Below are 16,234 nucleotides of genomic sequence, written 5' to 3'. Positions count from 1 at the left end.
CTAAGCAAATGAAATCAAGATGCCAGGAAAAATGGGTTATTGCAGCTACCTGTTGGACTTGCACCCAAAATTGTATTCACAATACATTTTGGGCAGAAACCTGCCTCTGGCATATATTGCGATGTTTGAACTATGGACCCAGTATGTTTATAAAAAAAACATATAAACCCAAGCACACCGATTATTTCATTTGTCATTTGTCATTCAAGCCCAGGGTAGGCAAAATTGGGAGGTCTGGAGGTCACATACCATCTCCTGGGCCCCCACAAGGCTGCGCTCCCACCACCACAGCACCCCTGAATTTGATGGTGGCAAAATAAATAAATAAATAAATAAAAACAGTGGCTTGCCAAATGTTGCCCAAAAATAAAGGGTTAAAAAGGAGACTTTTAGTTTGTTTTAAAAAATACACAAATGTGTACTTTTTATCCCTCTGGAGGGTTCAACACTCCATACCACTAAAAGTCAGTGAAAAAGTGCGGGGACTTTTTTGGAAGGGGTCAGTGCTACGATGCAGCAGGAGGGCAGGGAGAGAGGGGCTGCTCTGGGCGATGGGGGCACATGAGACGCATGTTGATACTGCAGGGATGCTACCTCTTTTTCGGCTGCAATGGCTCTGGAGAAAGGAGAGGGATAGGATGGGTCAGAGGAGGCTCAGACTACAAATATTCAGAACTCAAGGGACTGCTTGTCCTCACGGATGCAAGCCTAGACGGAACAAGATAATGTCGGTCTGATGATAGCTGAGAGTTAGAAGTGGCTGAGGCATGCAGCCGACCTCCTCTTATCAACCAGAATGAGTGCCAGACAAAGTAGTACAACAACTTCAGAAAACCAACATTCGCAAGTTGAGCCCTCCAGCAGGGTTTCCAAAGTGTGTAACAGAAGGTTCAAGCAAGAGGAATGTCTCTTAAAAGTTGCTGTCTTGAATGGATCAAATGACCATTCCTGGAGATAAGGGAATACTTCATAGTAGCCACTTATGACAATGTTACTTACTTCGTATAGTGTGATCACACCATACGTTTGCACTGGCTCCCTCCACTGAAGGTAAATCTTCTCCTCGTAAGTATTTCCTTGAATAGATTCAAGTGGAACAGCACTTGGAACTGATGGATAAAATACATACATGTTAAAGAAATGGTGTTTCAAATTTGGAATGCTGCATTTAGACTCCATTCCTATGACATAAGAAATCATATTGTAAAAGTATACTAAGATCTAGTCAAGGTATGTTCAGGAGGTTTAAAAGTATTAATGGGTTAGCATCAATGTCAAAATAATTTTATAAATAAAAAAATTAATATAATAAGTCTTAAATAATAAGACTTTAGTCATTGGGTTGCTTTTAAAATGGAGTTGAGCCTGTATCAGAAGTTGGCATAATGGGACAGCTGCAGACAGTTCAGGCCCTCAGAAAGACTCCCGCTGCTTGACCTGATCTAACAGTACCCACCCCCCACCCGAACACTTTGAAAAAGCTCAGCTGGATGATCCCTACCCAGTACTGTCACTCTCACTGACTGGGTTCACACTCAAGGGTTGAGTATGGGTTGACTGCATGTTGTCTTGAATCAGGAGCCATTGTAGAAACATGGGTTTTCTGAATCCAGCTGAGCTAACAAACCATAGCCAACAAACCAAGCATAAAAATTAAGCAACAAACCATGGGTTCTCTTCATGGGTTGACTGTGGTTAATATGCTATGGTGGTCAAATATGTATTGCTAGAAACATGATTTTATAGTGATACAATGAGGAAAGGGCAACAGCAAGTGTGTGTGTGTTGCAGGGGTAGGGTTGGGGACTGACCCTGCAGTTAACAACCATAAAGGTGACACAACACTACATCATCAACACAATGCTTATATCTCGCTGAATTTAGACATTCTTTGCCATGGTGGGAAAAACTTCAACCATATTTGGCATGTGAAGATCTAAATGGAACTGAAGTGAATACACCTTGCCATATTTATGGATATACACCTTGATTTGTTTTCCAGGACCTGAGGTTTTCTCATGCTATTACTGTCAAGAAGAGATTTTAAAATACTAATACAATACCTGCTATTTCAAACCATTTTTATAATATGCAAATTGCTCACCATATTGAAAAGTATGAGAAAAATGGGTTTTGTCTTTTAAAAAAGGGACTATAATACTTTCCTGAAATGCTAGAATCTCTGGAGAAATTACTGAGCCTTTTTATTCTACAGTTCTACACAGATCTGACTGTTGATGAAAAAAATGTTTTAGATGCTCCCATGCTAAAAAGCAAGCACTAATCTCAGTGGAAATATGGATAATGCCTTTAAAGGATACAATATGTGTTTGGTACACTGATGATTTTAGCTAGCAATATTCCTGGAAGTATTAAAAAATATCTTAGGGTTGAGTCAAATGGCAAAAGGGCACCTTTTGAGAGCAGCAAACTGCTTCTCCCCTCCACTATTTTTCTAGACCTGATTCAAAATGGAGGAAGTGCCTAGCCAGGGAGGGGATGACACTGACCCAACAAGCATTACTCTCACTCCCAACTGGCTATGTGCCATCATCATACTTCGCTAAATTTACTACTCAATTCCTTATCTGGTGGTATAATTATTCCAAGGTATAAATTGCTGCTGAAGCAGCAGTAGATTAGGAAACAAAGCTGTAGTAAACAGGCAGTAAATGAGAGGTGTACACATAAGATTATGAATTCCACTTCCTAAATAACACTTTGGAACCAAAAATAAATCAGTGAATATTCCATGCACTCCATACAGAAGTGAGGGAAGAGAGAAATTGGCAACATTTTCCTTCCTCTTTCCTCCAGTGGGAGCTTTTGTTGCTGTTAGAAGTCCTTCTGTTTGTAGAATGGGTATCTAGAACCAACCTGTAATATATGTGTTTTTGTAATCCTTCAGCCTACACTGGATTAATTTGTCAGTTCTCACTATCCTTAATCTTTAGCCCCTTGCTGCCAGAATCCTCCTATATGGAGTATGCATATGCGTTATATGATTTTAGTAGTTTCACCAGGCTCTCAAAACACTTCCAAAAACATGTATTCATATGAAATGCATTCAACACAACAAAAACTCACCATCTTCATCTGTTTGCACGACAATCTCTTGACTTTCTTTCCGTCCTTCAGAATTCATAAGAATTAGTTTAATGCTGACATTAGTATATGGGGATAGATTAGTAATGGTGTGCTGAGGGTGTGAACTGTCTGTATCCCAGCTAACTTCCTCTCTGACTTGTTCTTGACCACCAGCTTGGTAGCGGTAATGGACCGTGAGGTTGTACTTATGGCAACGAGTTACATTGTAGCCAAATGGCTCCCAAGTAATGGTGATTTGCCAGGACTTGACATCCACAACATCTAGTTTTCTTGGGCCACGCACAGGATCTGTAAAAAATGAAGGCATCCTTTTCAGAATAAGTGCTTCTAGATGTTACCCGCTAAATGCCATAACTGTTGTCTGGATGTACAAGTAAAGGAAAGGAACAGATAGAGGGAAAAGACCATAAACTCTGCATGAATTTCTTTCCTACAGATCCTGTGCACTGGCTAAATAGGTAACTGATCCTGTCAGCTGGAAGAGTTTGGTTCTATTGCTCTATGGATTAAGACCCCCAACAACTGTTAGAGAATACATCAACAGACGTGATGCTGCATAAACCATAGTGCTGCTAGCTGTGAGTGCTGAATATGGGCATTTTAAAATGATTTTTAAATTGTAAACAGTAGAACCCTTTCATGCATGCAAATCACATAATAATAAAGCACCTAAACATATTTCCACAGGCTCCAAACAAGCAGTATGCGGCAGTGGAAGCAGCAACATTAACTTTATTTACTTTTGGTAATACAAAGACATAGTCTGTAGTGATAATAGTTGTAAGCAATTAAAAATATGATATTATGGCTTGGCCCAATTGGCTTGGAGGACTTGATCAAGTTGATCCAGACTGCTGCCTTAACGGACCAAATCTTCTTGCTGTTTACACTGTCCAAACAATAAGATCTCAATAGGAAACTAAAAAATAAGAAACTTCCTTCATGTTATCGTATGAACTGGACCTCATCTTATGTGTCTAGTCAAACATTATGTCAACAGCGGAGCTATTATACCAATATAGCAGTAATCCTATTTTATTTCATATGAAAGGCCTCAACAAGATAAAAGACAATGACTAGTTGTAGCTACTGCTTTCCTAGTTGAAATGCAAAGAAGAGTTTTAATGAGCCAGAAAGATATGATACCTAAACAGGTTAATATGCATCTTCTGGTTCATGTTTATTAATCAACACGTCTTCACCAAGAATGTTCTAAAAACACTTGGCACAGGATTCCATCACTTCTGCTTTCTAATAATTCTCTGCAAGCTTGCAATATTGTTCAAAGACATTTTTCATTCCTCCTTAAGTTTTAAAGAAAAAGCAGTAAAGCACACACACTTTCAAAAACCCTGGGTAATGCTTTCAGTAAAGCAATTACTGTTGTGTATACATCAAACTTTTTGAATGAAAGGACTTCTGAACTTTCTCTGCATTTCAGTTCTGCCCCCCTAGTGTCTATCTAGGTGGGCAGAAATATATGCTTGGCAGACATTCGTGGAAAACTTTGCATGCATTGTTGTGCTGAGGAAATTCATGGATTAGTGTACTGATAGATGGAAGTTCTTCCTTCCTGTCATCTGTATCTCTTAAAAGGTTTCCTACTTTGTGCTGATCTTCATTAACCACCCAACAGATTCCATAGAAAGGTCAATTGCCAAGATGATTCTGACCACTTGCTCTGATGCATCTTAAGTGGGGGATGAACCCAAGAATGGCCTGTGAGGGTATCCCTGTGGCTTCTGAGGAATGACCAACATCGGTCACGTTGGGTGGGACATGAACAAAGAGGCTCAAAGAGGAAATAGGTCAGATTTACCCTGAGTATATGGATGAAGAACTCCTAGCTGGAGTTCACTGTTTATGATTAGCTATAAGGAAAGGGAGGGAATGAAATTGGCTGGACTAGTTTATAACTGTACACTTGCCTAAAATATGTAAGTGTACAGGTGCACAAAAGAAAGAGAGGGCTGCGTGAATGCACTGTAACTTCCATTGAGGTAGGTAGGGGGTATAACACCTGGGAGGAAAGGAAAAAGGTGAGAAGGAGATCAAGGAATCTGTTCTAGGCACTGACCCCAAGAAGTAAAAGAATCTTTTCCTCTTTCTGCTGCTTAGAACATTCCAGCGTTACTAAGGCTTATAACCATACCCCACAGATGTCTCTCACATGGCCTCTGGGAAGCCCATCCAACATTCATGATAACCTAGGATATAAATCTGTGCCAATTCATGTACATTCAGGAATATACAACAAACCTGTACATGAAATGCATTCACTTGAATGCCGTAGATCTCTGTACACAAATGAATACTAATTTGCTCCTTGCACTGAAATGAGTTAAATATTTGTATTAGACACAGCATTTCCCTAACCAACTCAATATATGGAGTTCTATGAACCTCCCAGTCTTCTTTCCAAGCAATGACTAGACTTGGACCTGCTCATCTGTAGCTGTATGGTGCTTTCCAGCTATATCTTGGGATGAAAGATCTACTTCATATTGTACTAGCAATTCTACTATTAATGATGACAAAATAATAATGCATGTGTATTGTATGCAAAATGTTCTTCAGAGGAATGGAAAGTGAAACAAACAATTAAAACATATATCAACTGGTTGCAGCTTCCTGCTGATCTGGGTTTATTAAGTATTAACCATGTACTGTGTGACGAGGGGAGCATGCTGGGCACTGCACATGCACTGTGAAAAACTCTGGAGATGTCATCAAACAGTACACTTAGTGCTGTCCCCTTAGACTAGGGATGTGAAGAACAGGCTGGAATCCAGCTCTCCTGCACTTGCCAGACTTCTTTCCCGCTTTCGGACCTGAACAGGAAGCCAGCTGAGCTCCGATTAAGCCTGCAGACACTCAGAAACGCTAGCCACTTCTTGGAGCAAAGTACGTCATTCTTTGCAGAAAGTATGCAAAACCTACAAATCACATTACAGAAGCAGAAAAGTTTTATGATATTTGCAGCTCTTAGGTATTCCAAACTGTAGCTTAATTGGCTTATTTTTAAAACGAATTCAATTTAAAACTTCTTTGATAATTTTTTACCAAAGATTATTCTTTTTACATTGTAATTCAACCTAGAAAGACCATGGGAATGAATAGTGGCAAAGAGAAAAAATCCATGACCCCTAAACATTGTCTAAAGGCCACAGGTTAGTTTGGATCCCCAGCTCTGAGGCTGGAATCAGAGCTTCCCTGCACTCTCCCCTGCCCCTTTGCAACTGGCCTGAAAAGAACTATCATCGCTGCTCTTCAAGGTTGGGAAAGCTGCCTCAGAGAAGGGTTAAGGGGAGCAGAAAACAGAGGAGACTGAAGCAACCAGGACACATGCTATCCTGCACCACCTTGAAAATCTTTCTTCCCCATCTGAAACACTATAACTAATTGGTTGAAAATGACCACCTGTAAAAATGCAGGGGAGAAGGAGCAGAGAGATGAAGATACTATCTGCCATTCCTTCTTTTCATCCCATGACCTTCTGTGTTTGGGGAGCTCATGTTCATTTCCACTGGACTGCATCCTAAAATATATATCAAATAAATTAAATAAAGTTGTCCCATGAGAATTTCTTGGGCCCCAAGAGAAATTTTCTGGATGCACCCCTGAAGATAATCGTATTTTCTGCCTGGGATGGGCTACTGCCTTGAAAACAGAAGCAACCCTTAATAAATCAGTGTACTAACAAGGAAAGTGTGATTTAGCAGTGCTAATCACAATGCAGACCACATTCATTAGGCTTAAAGAAAAAACAGCCCTGCCAAAAGCAGTTTACATGCCACAGCGACCATTTTGTACGCTACACATAAATCTCACAGGCTTTAGTAATAGGGTAATTAATTATGTTTTCAGAAACAGCACATTTATTTTCTCCTCACTTGGTATAATTTTGTTGGTGGGGAAAGGAAAAGAGAGATTATATAGCTAGCCCCTTCTCACTTTACAACTGCTTGAATAAAGTATTCACTGGCACACAGCATGCTGGGCTATTATAATTGGCCTTAATAGCATGAATCATATAGCAAATCCAGGCCTCCTGATTCATGGTAAGAGGGCAGGATGGCTGTCCTAAGGAAAGCAAAGTGGCTGTAGCTTAGTCTGGTAGTTGTCTGCAACTCCCCTGATGGTCCCTGCAGTATTTTTCATACTTCCGTCTTACTGACAGTTGCAGCTCACGAACGCAGGGACCAGCAAGTCCAGGTGTAGCCTCTGGCACTTGAGCATCCTATTTAATCAGTGATCTTGGTTTTGTTGACATTCGGCAGCATTTTTCAGAGAACAGAGCAAAACCCTGACTGATAGGATCATTTTCCATTGCAGGTTCAATTCACAGCTCATTTCTCTGGAACTTCATACTTTACCTCTTATTACAACTACTGTGCTCCCCCCCCCCACCAGAAACTCAATTTCAGAATCTGTGAGAGACATTTAGGTGTAATTTTAGGATCCTGTCATTGATAATCAAAAACTTCGGATAGGAAAAAACCTCATGCTACAAGGGATTTTAATTTTTGTTCTGCCCTGCTTCATCACCCTGCTTTAGGCTTAAAGGGGTATGCGGAAACAGAAGAATAAAGCGGAAAAGAGTAGAGTCACCACTCCCACTCAGGGTGTGTGTGTGTGTGTTTTACAGTTCATATACAGAGTTTGCCCCAGAGTCACTTCTTGATTAGCTGTAGCAATTCTTTTTTTCTTGGTGCTTTTGCTGCTGCCCATTTGCTTGCCCTGTGCCCAGGACCCATCTGCACCAGAGCACAAACCGAAGCCCCTGTGACTGTTCAGTGCCACAGCAATAGTCGCAGGAGGAGGGGCTGGGGGTTGGCAGTGGACCCACCTCTGCTTGGCCAAGGATTCTGGCAGATGTTTGGTGCTGCTGACATTTAACACCAGCCCCACTGACTCATGTATAATGAGATTTAGCACCAGTAGTTATTAAAACCCTTGGACAAGGTAACTGTGAAAATTCTATATGTGACAGATATATTGTTAGGTGTTCTGAATTTTGTAATAAATGTTAAGAGCAGCAGCATTCCTTACTCGTTCAGGCATGCTGCTTTGGGTCAAGGCAATGCAGACCTAAACACAAAGTAAACTGTATTTTTGTATTTTTAATTTAATGTTTATATTTTTGATTTATATTATAATTACTTTAACTTATTGTTGTAAGCCGCCCCGAGGCTTCGGTGAATGGGGCGGCATAAAAATGTTTTAATAAATAAAATAAATAAACCTCCTACCAGAGCAACTAACCATGTTTTGTAAACAACGAACCTTACTTGCCCTGTGCCACAAGCAAAATGTCTGTGTGGCATACTTCTCTAAGTCAACAGCACATTTAAATTTTCCTCAAAACCCATTTCTTCTTCCACCTTGCAGACTGGCTCAGGCTATAACCTAAGCATATTCAGGACACGGGACAAGGCATCAGTTTACCTTGACAGTGGTACTTGAATGTTTCATGAGAGGAAGCAATTTCCAGAGGGCTGGCCATGCTAATCTACTGCAGTAAGATAACAAAGAGACTTGTACCACCTTAAAAACTAACACACTTCAATCATTTCAGGGAAGTCCTCATGGTCTTTTCCCATCAAAGGGAGATAACACAGCTCAGCAATAAAACAACTTGCTTTATGTGAAGATGGTCTCAAGTCCAGTTCCTAGCATCTCCAGGTAGGCCTGGAAAAACCTCCTGCTTGAAACCTTAAAAAGCTGCTGCCAGTCAGTGTCAACAATATTGGACTAGATGGACCAGTGGTCTAGCTCAGGATAAAGGTTTGCTATTGGCCATGTGCTTCCAGGCCTCTTAGGCATGGAGGCCTTCACTTCTTTGTGCACTGACAGTGGCTGTCACAAGGGTATTAACAGCTCCTTAAAGAAGGGGAAAGCAATGATCTTGCTCTTATTTTGCAAGTCTTTTATTGTTTAGCTTGCAACCTAACTTGAGAGGAGGCATAAAACTTATTTTCAATCAATCACTAAATTAATCAAACTCTTTCCAATGAATTTACTATGAAGAAAAGTGGGGGATTTTGCATATTTTTTTACATATGGGACACTACCTTTTTCTTTTATAATGGTACTTTTCCTGCTTTATCCATTAACATGAGGAACATACAGAGCATTAATAAAAGGATATTATATAGATGGTATTTCAATTTGTATTTTCATTCATCATAGCACTATTGCTATTATAGTATGATAATATATCTATATATCTAAATACTTAGATGCTTGAAAAGCACAATAGTACTATATGCTTAGTCATAGATTCAGCAAATTATGCATTTAGTACATATTTATATACACCATGTGGCTAAGTTGTGCTGTGAGTATTTTTCCACTTCGGTAAATCATAGTCCCCTGCAGGTCATTACCGAAGTGACGATGCTCTGTCATTAAGCCAGTGCACCAAGGCGGCGAGCATGTTGGAGAAGGGACCTGGTTCTTGTCCCCATTCAGTCATGGGAGGTTTTGTGCCAGTCACTCACTCTCAGCCTACCTACCTCACAAGGTTGTTGCTGTAAGGATAAAACAGAGCTATGCAGGCAGGCTTGGGTTACTCACAAGAAGAAAAAGTGGGATATACGGCAGCCAAGAAATTAAAAGATGTTTGCTCCTAGGGAGGAAAGCTATGGCAAATCTAGACAGCATACTAAAAAGCAGAGACATCACCCTGCCAACAAACATGCATATAGTCAAGGCTATGGTTTTCCCAGTTGCAATGTATGGCTGTGAAAGTTGGACCATAAGGAAGGCTGAGCACTGAAGAATTGAGGCCTTTGAATTGTGGTGCTGGAGGAGACTCCTGCGAGTCCCTTGGACTGCAAGGCGATCAAACTGGTCAGTCCTAGAGGAGATCAACCCTGACTGCTCTTTAGAAGGCCAGATACTGAAGATGAAACTCAAATACTTTGGCCACCTAATGAGAAGGAAGGACTCCCTGGAGAAGAGCCTAATGCTGGGAACAATAGATGGCAAAAGAAGAAGGGGACAGCAGAGGATGAGGTGGCTAGATGGAGGCACTGAAGCAGTCGGCGTGAGAGTGAGTGGACTCCGGGGGATGGTGCAGGACAGGAAGGCCTGAAGGAAGGTTGTCCATGGGGTCACGATTGGTCGGACATGACTTTGCGACTAACAACAACAAAGTGCAATGTGATGACGATGATGTTATTTTTTGATTAAAGAAAAATGAAGGATGTACATGCAACCCTTCATTTCCTTTTTTCACAATGTTACAGAAGAGAATTATTTGACACCCTTGTCTTTTCATCCGTCATTTTAACAGTTTCTTTTCCTTCCTAGTCAGAAAGGAACAAGCACAGACTACAGCCACTGTATTGTCTAGTTCATTTCTTTTGAATGTTCAGAACTTGAATTTGTTTACCTTTGTTATACTTTTTAAAAACAAGATTATAGAAAATGAATACATAAATCTGCTTATTTTATGGACTACCGGTGGACATTGGATACTGAAAAGTTAAGACAAAGCAAATATTTATTCACTTAAGGCATTTTTGCCCTATTGATATGGCTTCAAGAGCAGGTATAGGTACATAAGGGTAGTAACAGAACAATAATTGAACAATGAACAACATATTGTTTAGAGGTGGCAATCGATGATTAACAGGAGTACATTGCATTTCTTCACCTTGCAAAGAATCCAGGGTAGTTTTCAAATTTTCTTCTCTGTTTTATTTTTGCAACAACAACTCAAAGAGATAGATAAGGCTGATACTCCACAACTGGCCTGAAATCAGCCAGGTGGCTCCATGACTGAGCCAGGACTAGAACCCAGATCTCCTGAGTCCTGGTCCTGCGCTGTTATGCACTACATCACGCGGGCTCACAACCGAGAAAAGTTGAATCTTTCTTCTTCTCCTGTCCACAGTGTACTTGGTACCAATGGCTTCCATGAGGGGAGGAAGGCCCCCTAACTATATGTTTGTACTCAATGTATCTGAGAAAAATGTTAGTATACTTCAGTTTTCTAACTTATATGATTTGTCAAGGATGCTTATAGTCCATAGTGTTACTATAAAAGCAGTGGATAATCAGCAAATATAAGCTGTATACATACATATCAGATTATGAAAAAAGGACAATTAGGAAACATTTGGGAATTAAATAGAAATAACTGGGATTGGTCATCTTTTTAAAAATTTGCTTGCTTTAAATTTCTATCTTACCTTGGCATGAGCCCTAGTCTGCAAGAGGGAATTCTGTGACACAGCAAGTCAGAGTATGGGTTGAGTGTTGGTTGCATATGAATCAGGGTTTCTTGCTCAATCATGGATTCTTGAACTCCGCCAAACTAACAAGCCAGGGCTAACCACAAACAACCCACACTCTAACAAAAAAACCATGGGTTTTTTTTCAAGGGTTGTTTGTAGTTAACAAACCATGGTTTGCTAGTGTAAACTGGGTTCACACAGCACAACCCATGATTCAATGACAAGCAACACCAAACCTAGACTCAAACCATACTCTGATTTGCCATGTTGAGTGAACCTAGACTCTGTTAATTCTGGTTCACATCAGGACCTTGGATAGCTCACTGGAAGGGGTACTGGCTAGAGTAGTTTCCATTAAGGAGCTGTTGGTCCTGCATAAGATATGATCAACTGAGATCTTAAGGATGAGAAGGATGGCAGAGCCTGGTCTTTCAGTGACTCCCACGCTTCTGGCTGTGGACTGACATTCTTAAAGTGTTGTGTCTCTTCTGCAGTGTCACTATTATGTGTGGTCAAAAGGTAGTAGAAACTGCAGGTGAGTAATCTTCAGCATCAGAAGTTGATGGGAGAGCAGTGTTTTCAGGTTGGGAAGGATACCAAGGTCTTCCCCTGAAGTGGAGCAACCCACAGCCTGTCTGAATTGAAGTCCTCAAGGCAATGTGGATAGCCAGTATCAGCGAACCTGACATTTACATTGCCTTAGGCTGAAATCCTTTGACACCTGCCTGGGAATAAATCCCACTGAACTCAATGGAAGTTACTTCTGAGTAAACACATTTTATTTGGAAAACTTAAAAACTCTCTATTATGAGTGATACATTTTTAAGATCTTTCTCTAATTAAAAAGTATTACACTGGTACTGAAAATCTATCACCACAAATAACAGCCAGTCAATCATTTGGGTAAATTAGCATAACAGATAGCTTATCACCCTAAAGCTATATTCCAATATGGAACACTTCATTCCCCTTCTGGTATCTGCTATTCATTGGTGGGTTGGCTTTTGGTTTAGAGTATGCTTTCCATCTGCAGCATCCCAACCCCTCTGAGATTCTGATCGAACATCAGGATACTTTAACAAGATTTAACCTCCATGGTGCATTAAACAAGCAATGTTTTTGCAGTTAGAGTAACCATCGTCATTAGTGTTCCTGCACTGTACAGTACAAAAATAAACCCTAGTTTTACCATTGCAGTAAAAATCAGATGTCAGCACAGCACATCTCCCTGACAGAACATATTGTTGGGCTCCACTAGGCAGTTTCTTGGTGGGCTGCTGTATATTCTTGTCATGCCAACATTCTTCTGTCACAGCACAAAAGTAAGAAGAACTTATTCTAAAAAGACAAGATTTTCAGTTCATTTCCTTCACATTCCGCTCCAGCATTCTTTGTCACACAGCTTTTGTCCTCCTCACAGTACCTTTCCAAAGTTCTCTGGAACACTAGCTGCTTGGCTTTTGACAAAATGTACTGTTTCAATTTTCCAATGGCTTTCAGAAGCAAAGTTGGCACAGGGAAGAAATATGAAACAAGCAAACGGAAGAGACTGCTTCTGGGGATGAGAGTGAGACTGATGTAAAACCTGACTGAGAGCCTTTATCTGACGCTTAGATCAAGACCCTGAATATTGCCATTTTGCAAAATGAGGGAATGAAGTCTTAAGCATGTCACCACCCAGAGGAAACAACTCAACTTAATGGTTAAGCGTGCATACTTAAATCAGTATGCTGAAGCATGCTTAGCTTCAGTGTGGGGTTGTAGCCAGGTTTGTTTTAAAGAGCCTGGGCATAGACAATACCCCTAAAACAATTCTTTGCATTTGGACAGCCTGTCTATTTATTTTATTATTTGCATTTATATACCACCCTAGTAGCCCAGAGTCTACTAACCCATGTGGTCAGATGGGAGAACCAGCCTTCCTGCCAGGGTAATGTTGCTCATTCTTTGGAGGAAACAACAAACAGCTAGATTTTCCAGCAATCTGTGGAGGGGAGGAAGGAGAAGGGGGAAGTGTGTAACCTTTAATACTAAAGAAAAGGAGAGCTGAAAAGTGGTTTAAAGCATTTGTAATCATACAAATTACAGTCTTCCTCTAATTTTATTGTGTGTGCATGCACAAGAAGGCAAATCTAAATTTCTTTGGGAAGGCCAATACTCTCATGTTCGTAAAAGATGAATTTGGGGTGTGTGTGGGAGGGGGAAGGAAACTGAATGCTTTGGAGGTGAGAGGAAAGTGCTGAATTGATCCAAGAGGGAGGAAAGGTACTTTTTCTTTATCTTATTTATATAGCCAGCAGCTACTTCCTTCCTTTTCATATCCCCCCTTCCTTATCATTTGTGAGGGATGAGGGAGGAAGTACTTAGGGAATATCCTGAAAACAAAACAAAATACTCTTAACTCAAAAGCAGCTGGAACAACTCTTCTGAAAGGGAATTATGTAAAGCTTTTAACATATTAATATCTCTTTGAGCATCAATTTTAATAATAAAAACACAATACAAAAGAAAAAGAGTGCATTCTTTCAGTATTCCTACCATCAGCCATCATGAAGAACTGAGAACAATTAGAATAGACATCCTTTCAAGCATTTAAACATTGAGAGAAAAAATTATAACACACATGGTGGATTTTGTCTGCTGTCAGAAATGGGCAATCCAGTGGAGACTCCAACAAGGGATGAGATTTTCAGCAATTCCTTTCCCTCTGCTTGACTCCCTAATCACTGCCTCTCATTCTGTTCAAGGTCCCTCCCCAACCCTCCAGAGCAGGCTTTGGGGAGAGCTACAAGGGGTTTCATTGTGACAGAGGAATCATCAAAAATTGCCACCCTTCTTGCTTCACTGATGGATGCTGTCTCTGGATTAAAGAACCTCCATCAGAAGAAGAATGCTACTGATAAAAACGAATATTTCCACTTCAACCAGTAACAAGAAGTATTTTGAGAATTTATAAGAGAGTCCTTCAGATCTAAGATTGATAGCCAAGTTTAAAATGTCAACTTCAAAGTCATCTCTAGTACTTTGCAGCAAACTTTCAAAACTTTTGAGACATCATTCAATACTAACACAAAGAGTAGAATCTCGTAAATGGCATGCCTACTTAACCTATGATCATAACATATTTTCTTCTCCCATGCTTGTTTCATATATTTTGCTAGGAAGGGATAGGGAATTTGAGATCTCCAGATATTTTTGAACACCATCAGCCTTAGTTTTGGAATTAAAAATGTTTGCATAATTTATCAATAATGTCTTTTAAGAAGTTAACATTTTATCTTTTTGTTTCCTACCAGAGAGTCATTGATACTGATCAGAACTATCCTGCTAACAATATAGCTTAAATTTGAATATGGGGCTAAAATACACAACCCTATATTTTGTAGCTGTATTTAGAATGCGACTTATTTTAATTCTAATTTATTTCTAACAGGAAGAAATTTATTGTTCAGTCTGCTTTCAAACTACTTATATGGTTTGCTTGTTTCTTGCTTATTTCTCTATAAAGGAAAGGTTTTTTATTATTAAAAAAAACCTATGAATATAAACAAAATTATATTCCAAATCTGTGAGACATTTTAGTTGCTTGGTTAAAATGACATACCTAGCTATTCAGCATTCACTTTATAATAACCCCCTTCTCTCCCAAATCTACTTAGCCATCAGCTAGTAGCAAGGAAAATGCTGGTGATAGTTTTTACAACCACACATTAGTTTTACATTTCATGACAGGCTAATTCTAGAGAGTTCCAAAGACAGACAAGCATGTGTTCTTACAATTTTCTTTCTTGGGCTTGAAAGAAGCATGAATCTAACTGATAAATGGAAAAAATATGGGAGTACAGACATGTATTTTTCATTTCACACTTATGTCATTGTCAATTCACCCTAAGTACATTCCAGGTGCTGTGATGAAAATGCAAATATCTAAGAAACAGAAGTTTCTAGTAATTATGCCTCAACACAAATTAGGAGTCAAATAATTAAGAGTTTACTCGGCTAATTTGTTAAGTCTTCACCATGTGTATGAGCTCTACTAATGAATCTCTAAAGCATTCAAGAAATACATAGGTGAACTGATTCTTTCGTCCCTAGACAGTGTCTAGAGGGCTGCAGGGTCATTTGGAATCCCAGTTCCAAGGTTGGCAGAAAGGCTTTGGCCTCACAGTGGAAGATGCTGGTTTGCAACCTCCTCCCCACCACAGATGATGCGAGAAGAGCTGCTTCTCTGAGGTCATAAACCCAGCTCAGAGAAGTGGGTTGAGAGCCATTGTGGAGGATGGACAGGGAGGCAGAATGCCAAGATCTGATGTAACATGTCGGGCCTGAGCTTCCTTTCCTTCTGCTCACAAGCAGTGCCATTAGATGGCCAAAACTGGCTGTTCAGCTGAATTGCAGGGCAAATGTAGCATGGAGGTGGCCTGTGCTCCATTTTTTGCTGCCCTGCAGAGGAACCCTCTGAGCCTCTAGCTTTTGTAATACTAAATTAGTCATCCATGGGGCAGCCTTGGGAAGACTGGTTAGGGTGGTTAGTCTTGAAATTAATTTCCACAAATGTTTGCAAATTTTAAATAGAACATGGCCCATATGCAACTGCAGGTGACCACAATTACACATGAGCAGCCATGGGGAACTTCGGATAGCTACTAAATAGGAGGAGTGCTTCCTGGCAGAATCCAATAATCATTTACCCTGTCCACTGGTCCACTATGCTGCAGGTTGAGGTTTCTTTCTACATTTTTGAATCATTTGACAGCTGTCAAACTGACCTGTTAGATGTTTCAAAAGTCCAAGAAGGTTGCGGCCTGCAAAATGAGTGTTGTAATCTCCCATTCACAGCAAGATCCTCAGCTATTTTGGGGTTAGCCCATGTCTTCCTA

General features: G+C 40.1%; 1 protein-coding gene across 19 annotated transcripts in view; it reads right to left on the bottom strand.

Annotated features, from left to right (window-relative positions):
* Positions 1 to 16,234, bottom strand: part of PTPRM (protein tyrosine phosphatase receptor type M) — a 504,993-nt gene that overhangs the window by 238,004 nt on the left and 250,755 nt on the right. For all 19 annotated transcript variants that reach the window (XM_044426600.1, XM_044426602.1, XM_044426601.1 and 16 more), the window contains exons 8-9: positions 3,088 to 3,396; positions 1,000 to 1,109 (exon numbers count right to left, since the gene is read on the bottom strand). In XM_044426600.1, coding sequence (XP_044282535.1) covers positions 1,000 to 1,109; positions 3,088 to 3,396 — 419 coding nt within the window. The remainder of the gene's footprint in view (positions 1 to 999; positions 1,110 to 3,087; positions 3,397 to 16,234) is intronic.

The sequence above is a fragment of the Varanus komodoensis genome, unplaced genomic scaffold (assembly GCF_004798865.1).
Source record: "Varanus komodoensis strain SLA01 unplaced genomic scaffold, ASM479886v1 scaffold17, whole genome shotgun sequence".
NCBI lineage: Eukaryota > Metazoa > Chordata > Lepidosauria > Squamata > Varanidae > Varanus > Varanus komodoensis.
This window is presented reverse-complemented; position numbering and strand designations above follow the sequence as displayed.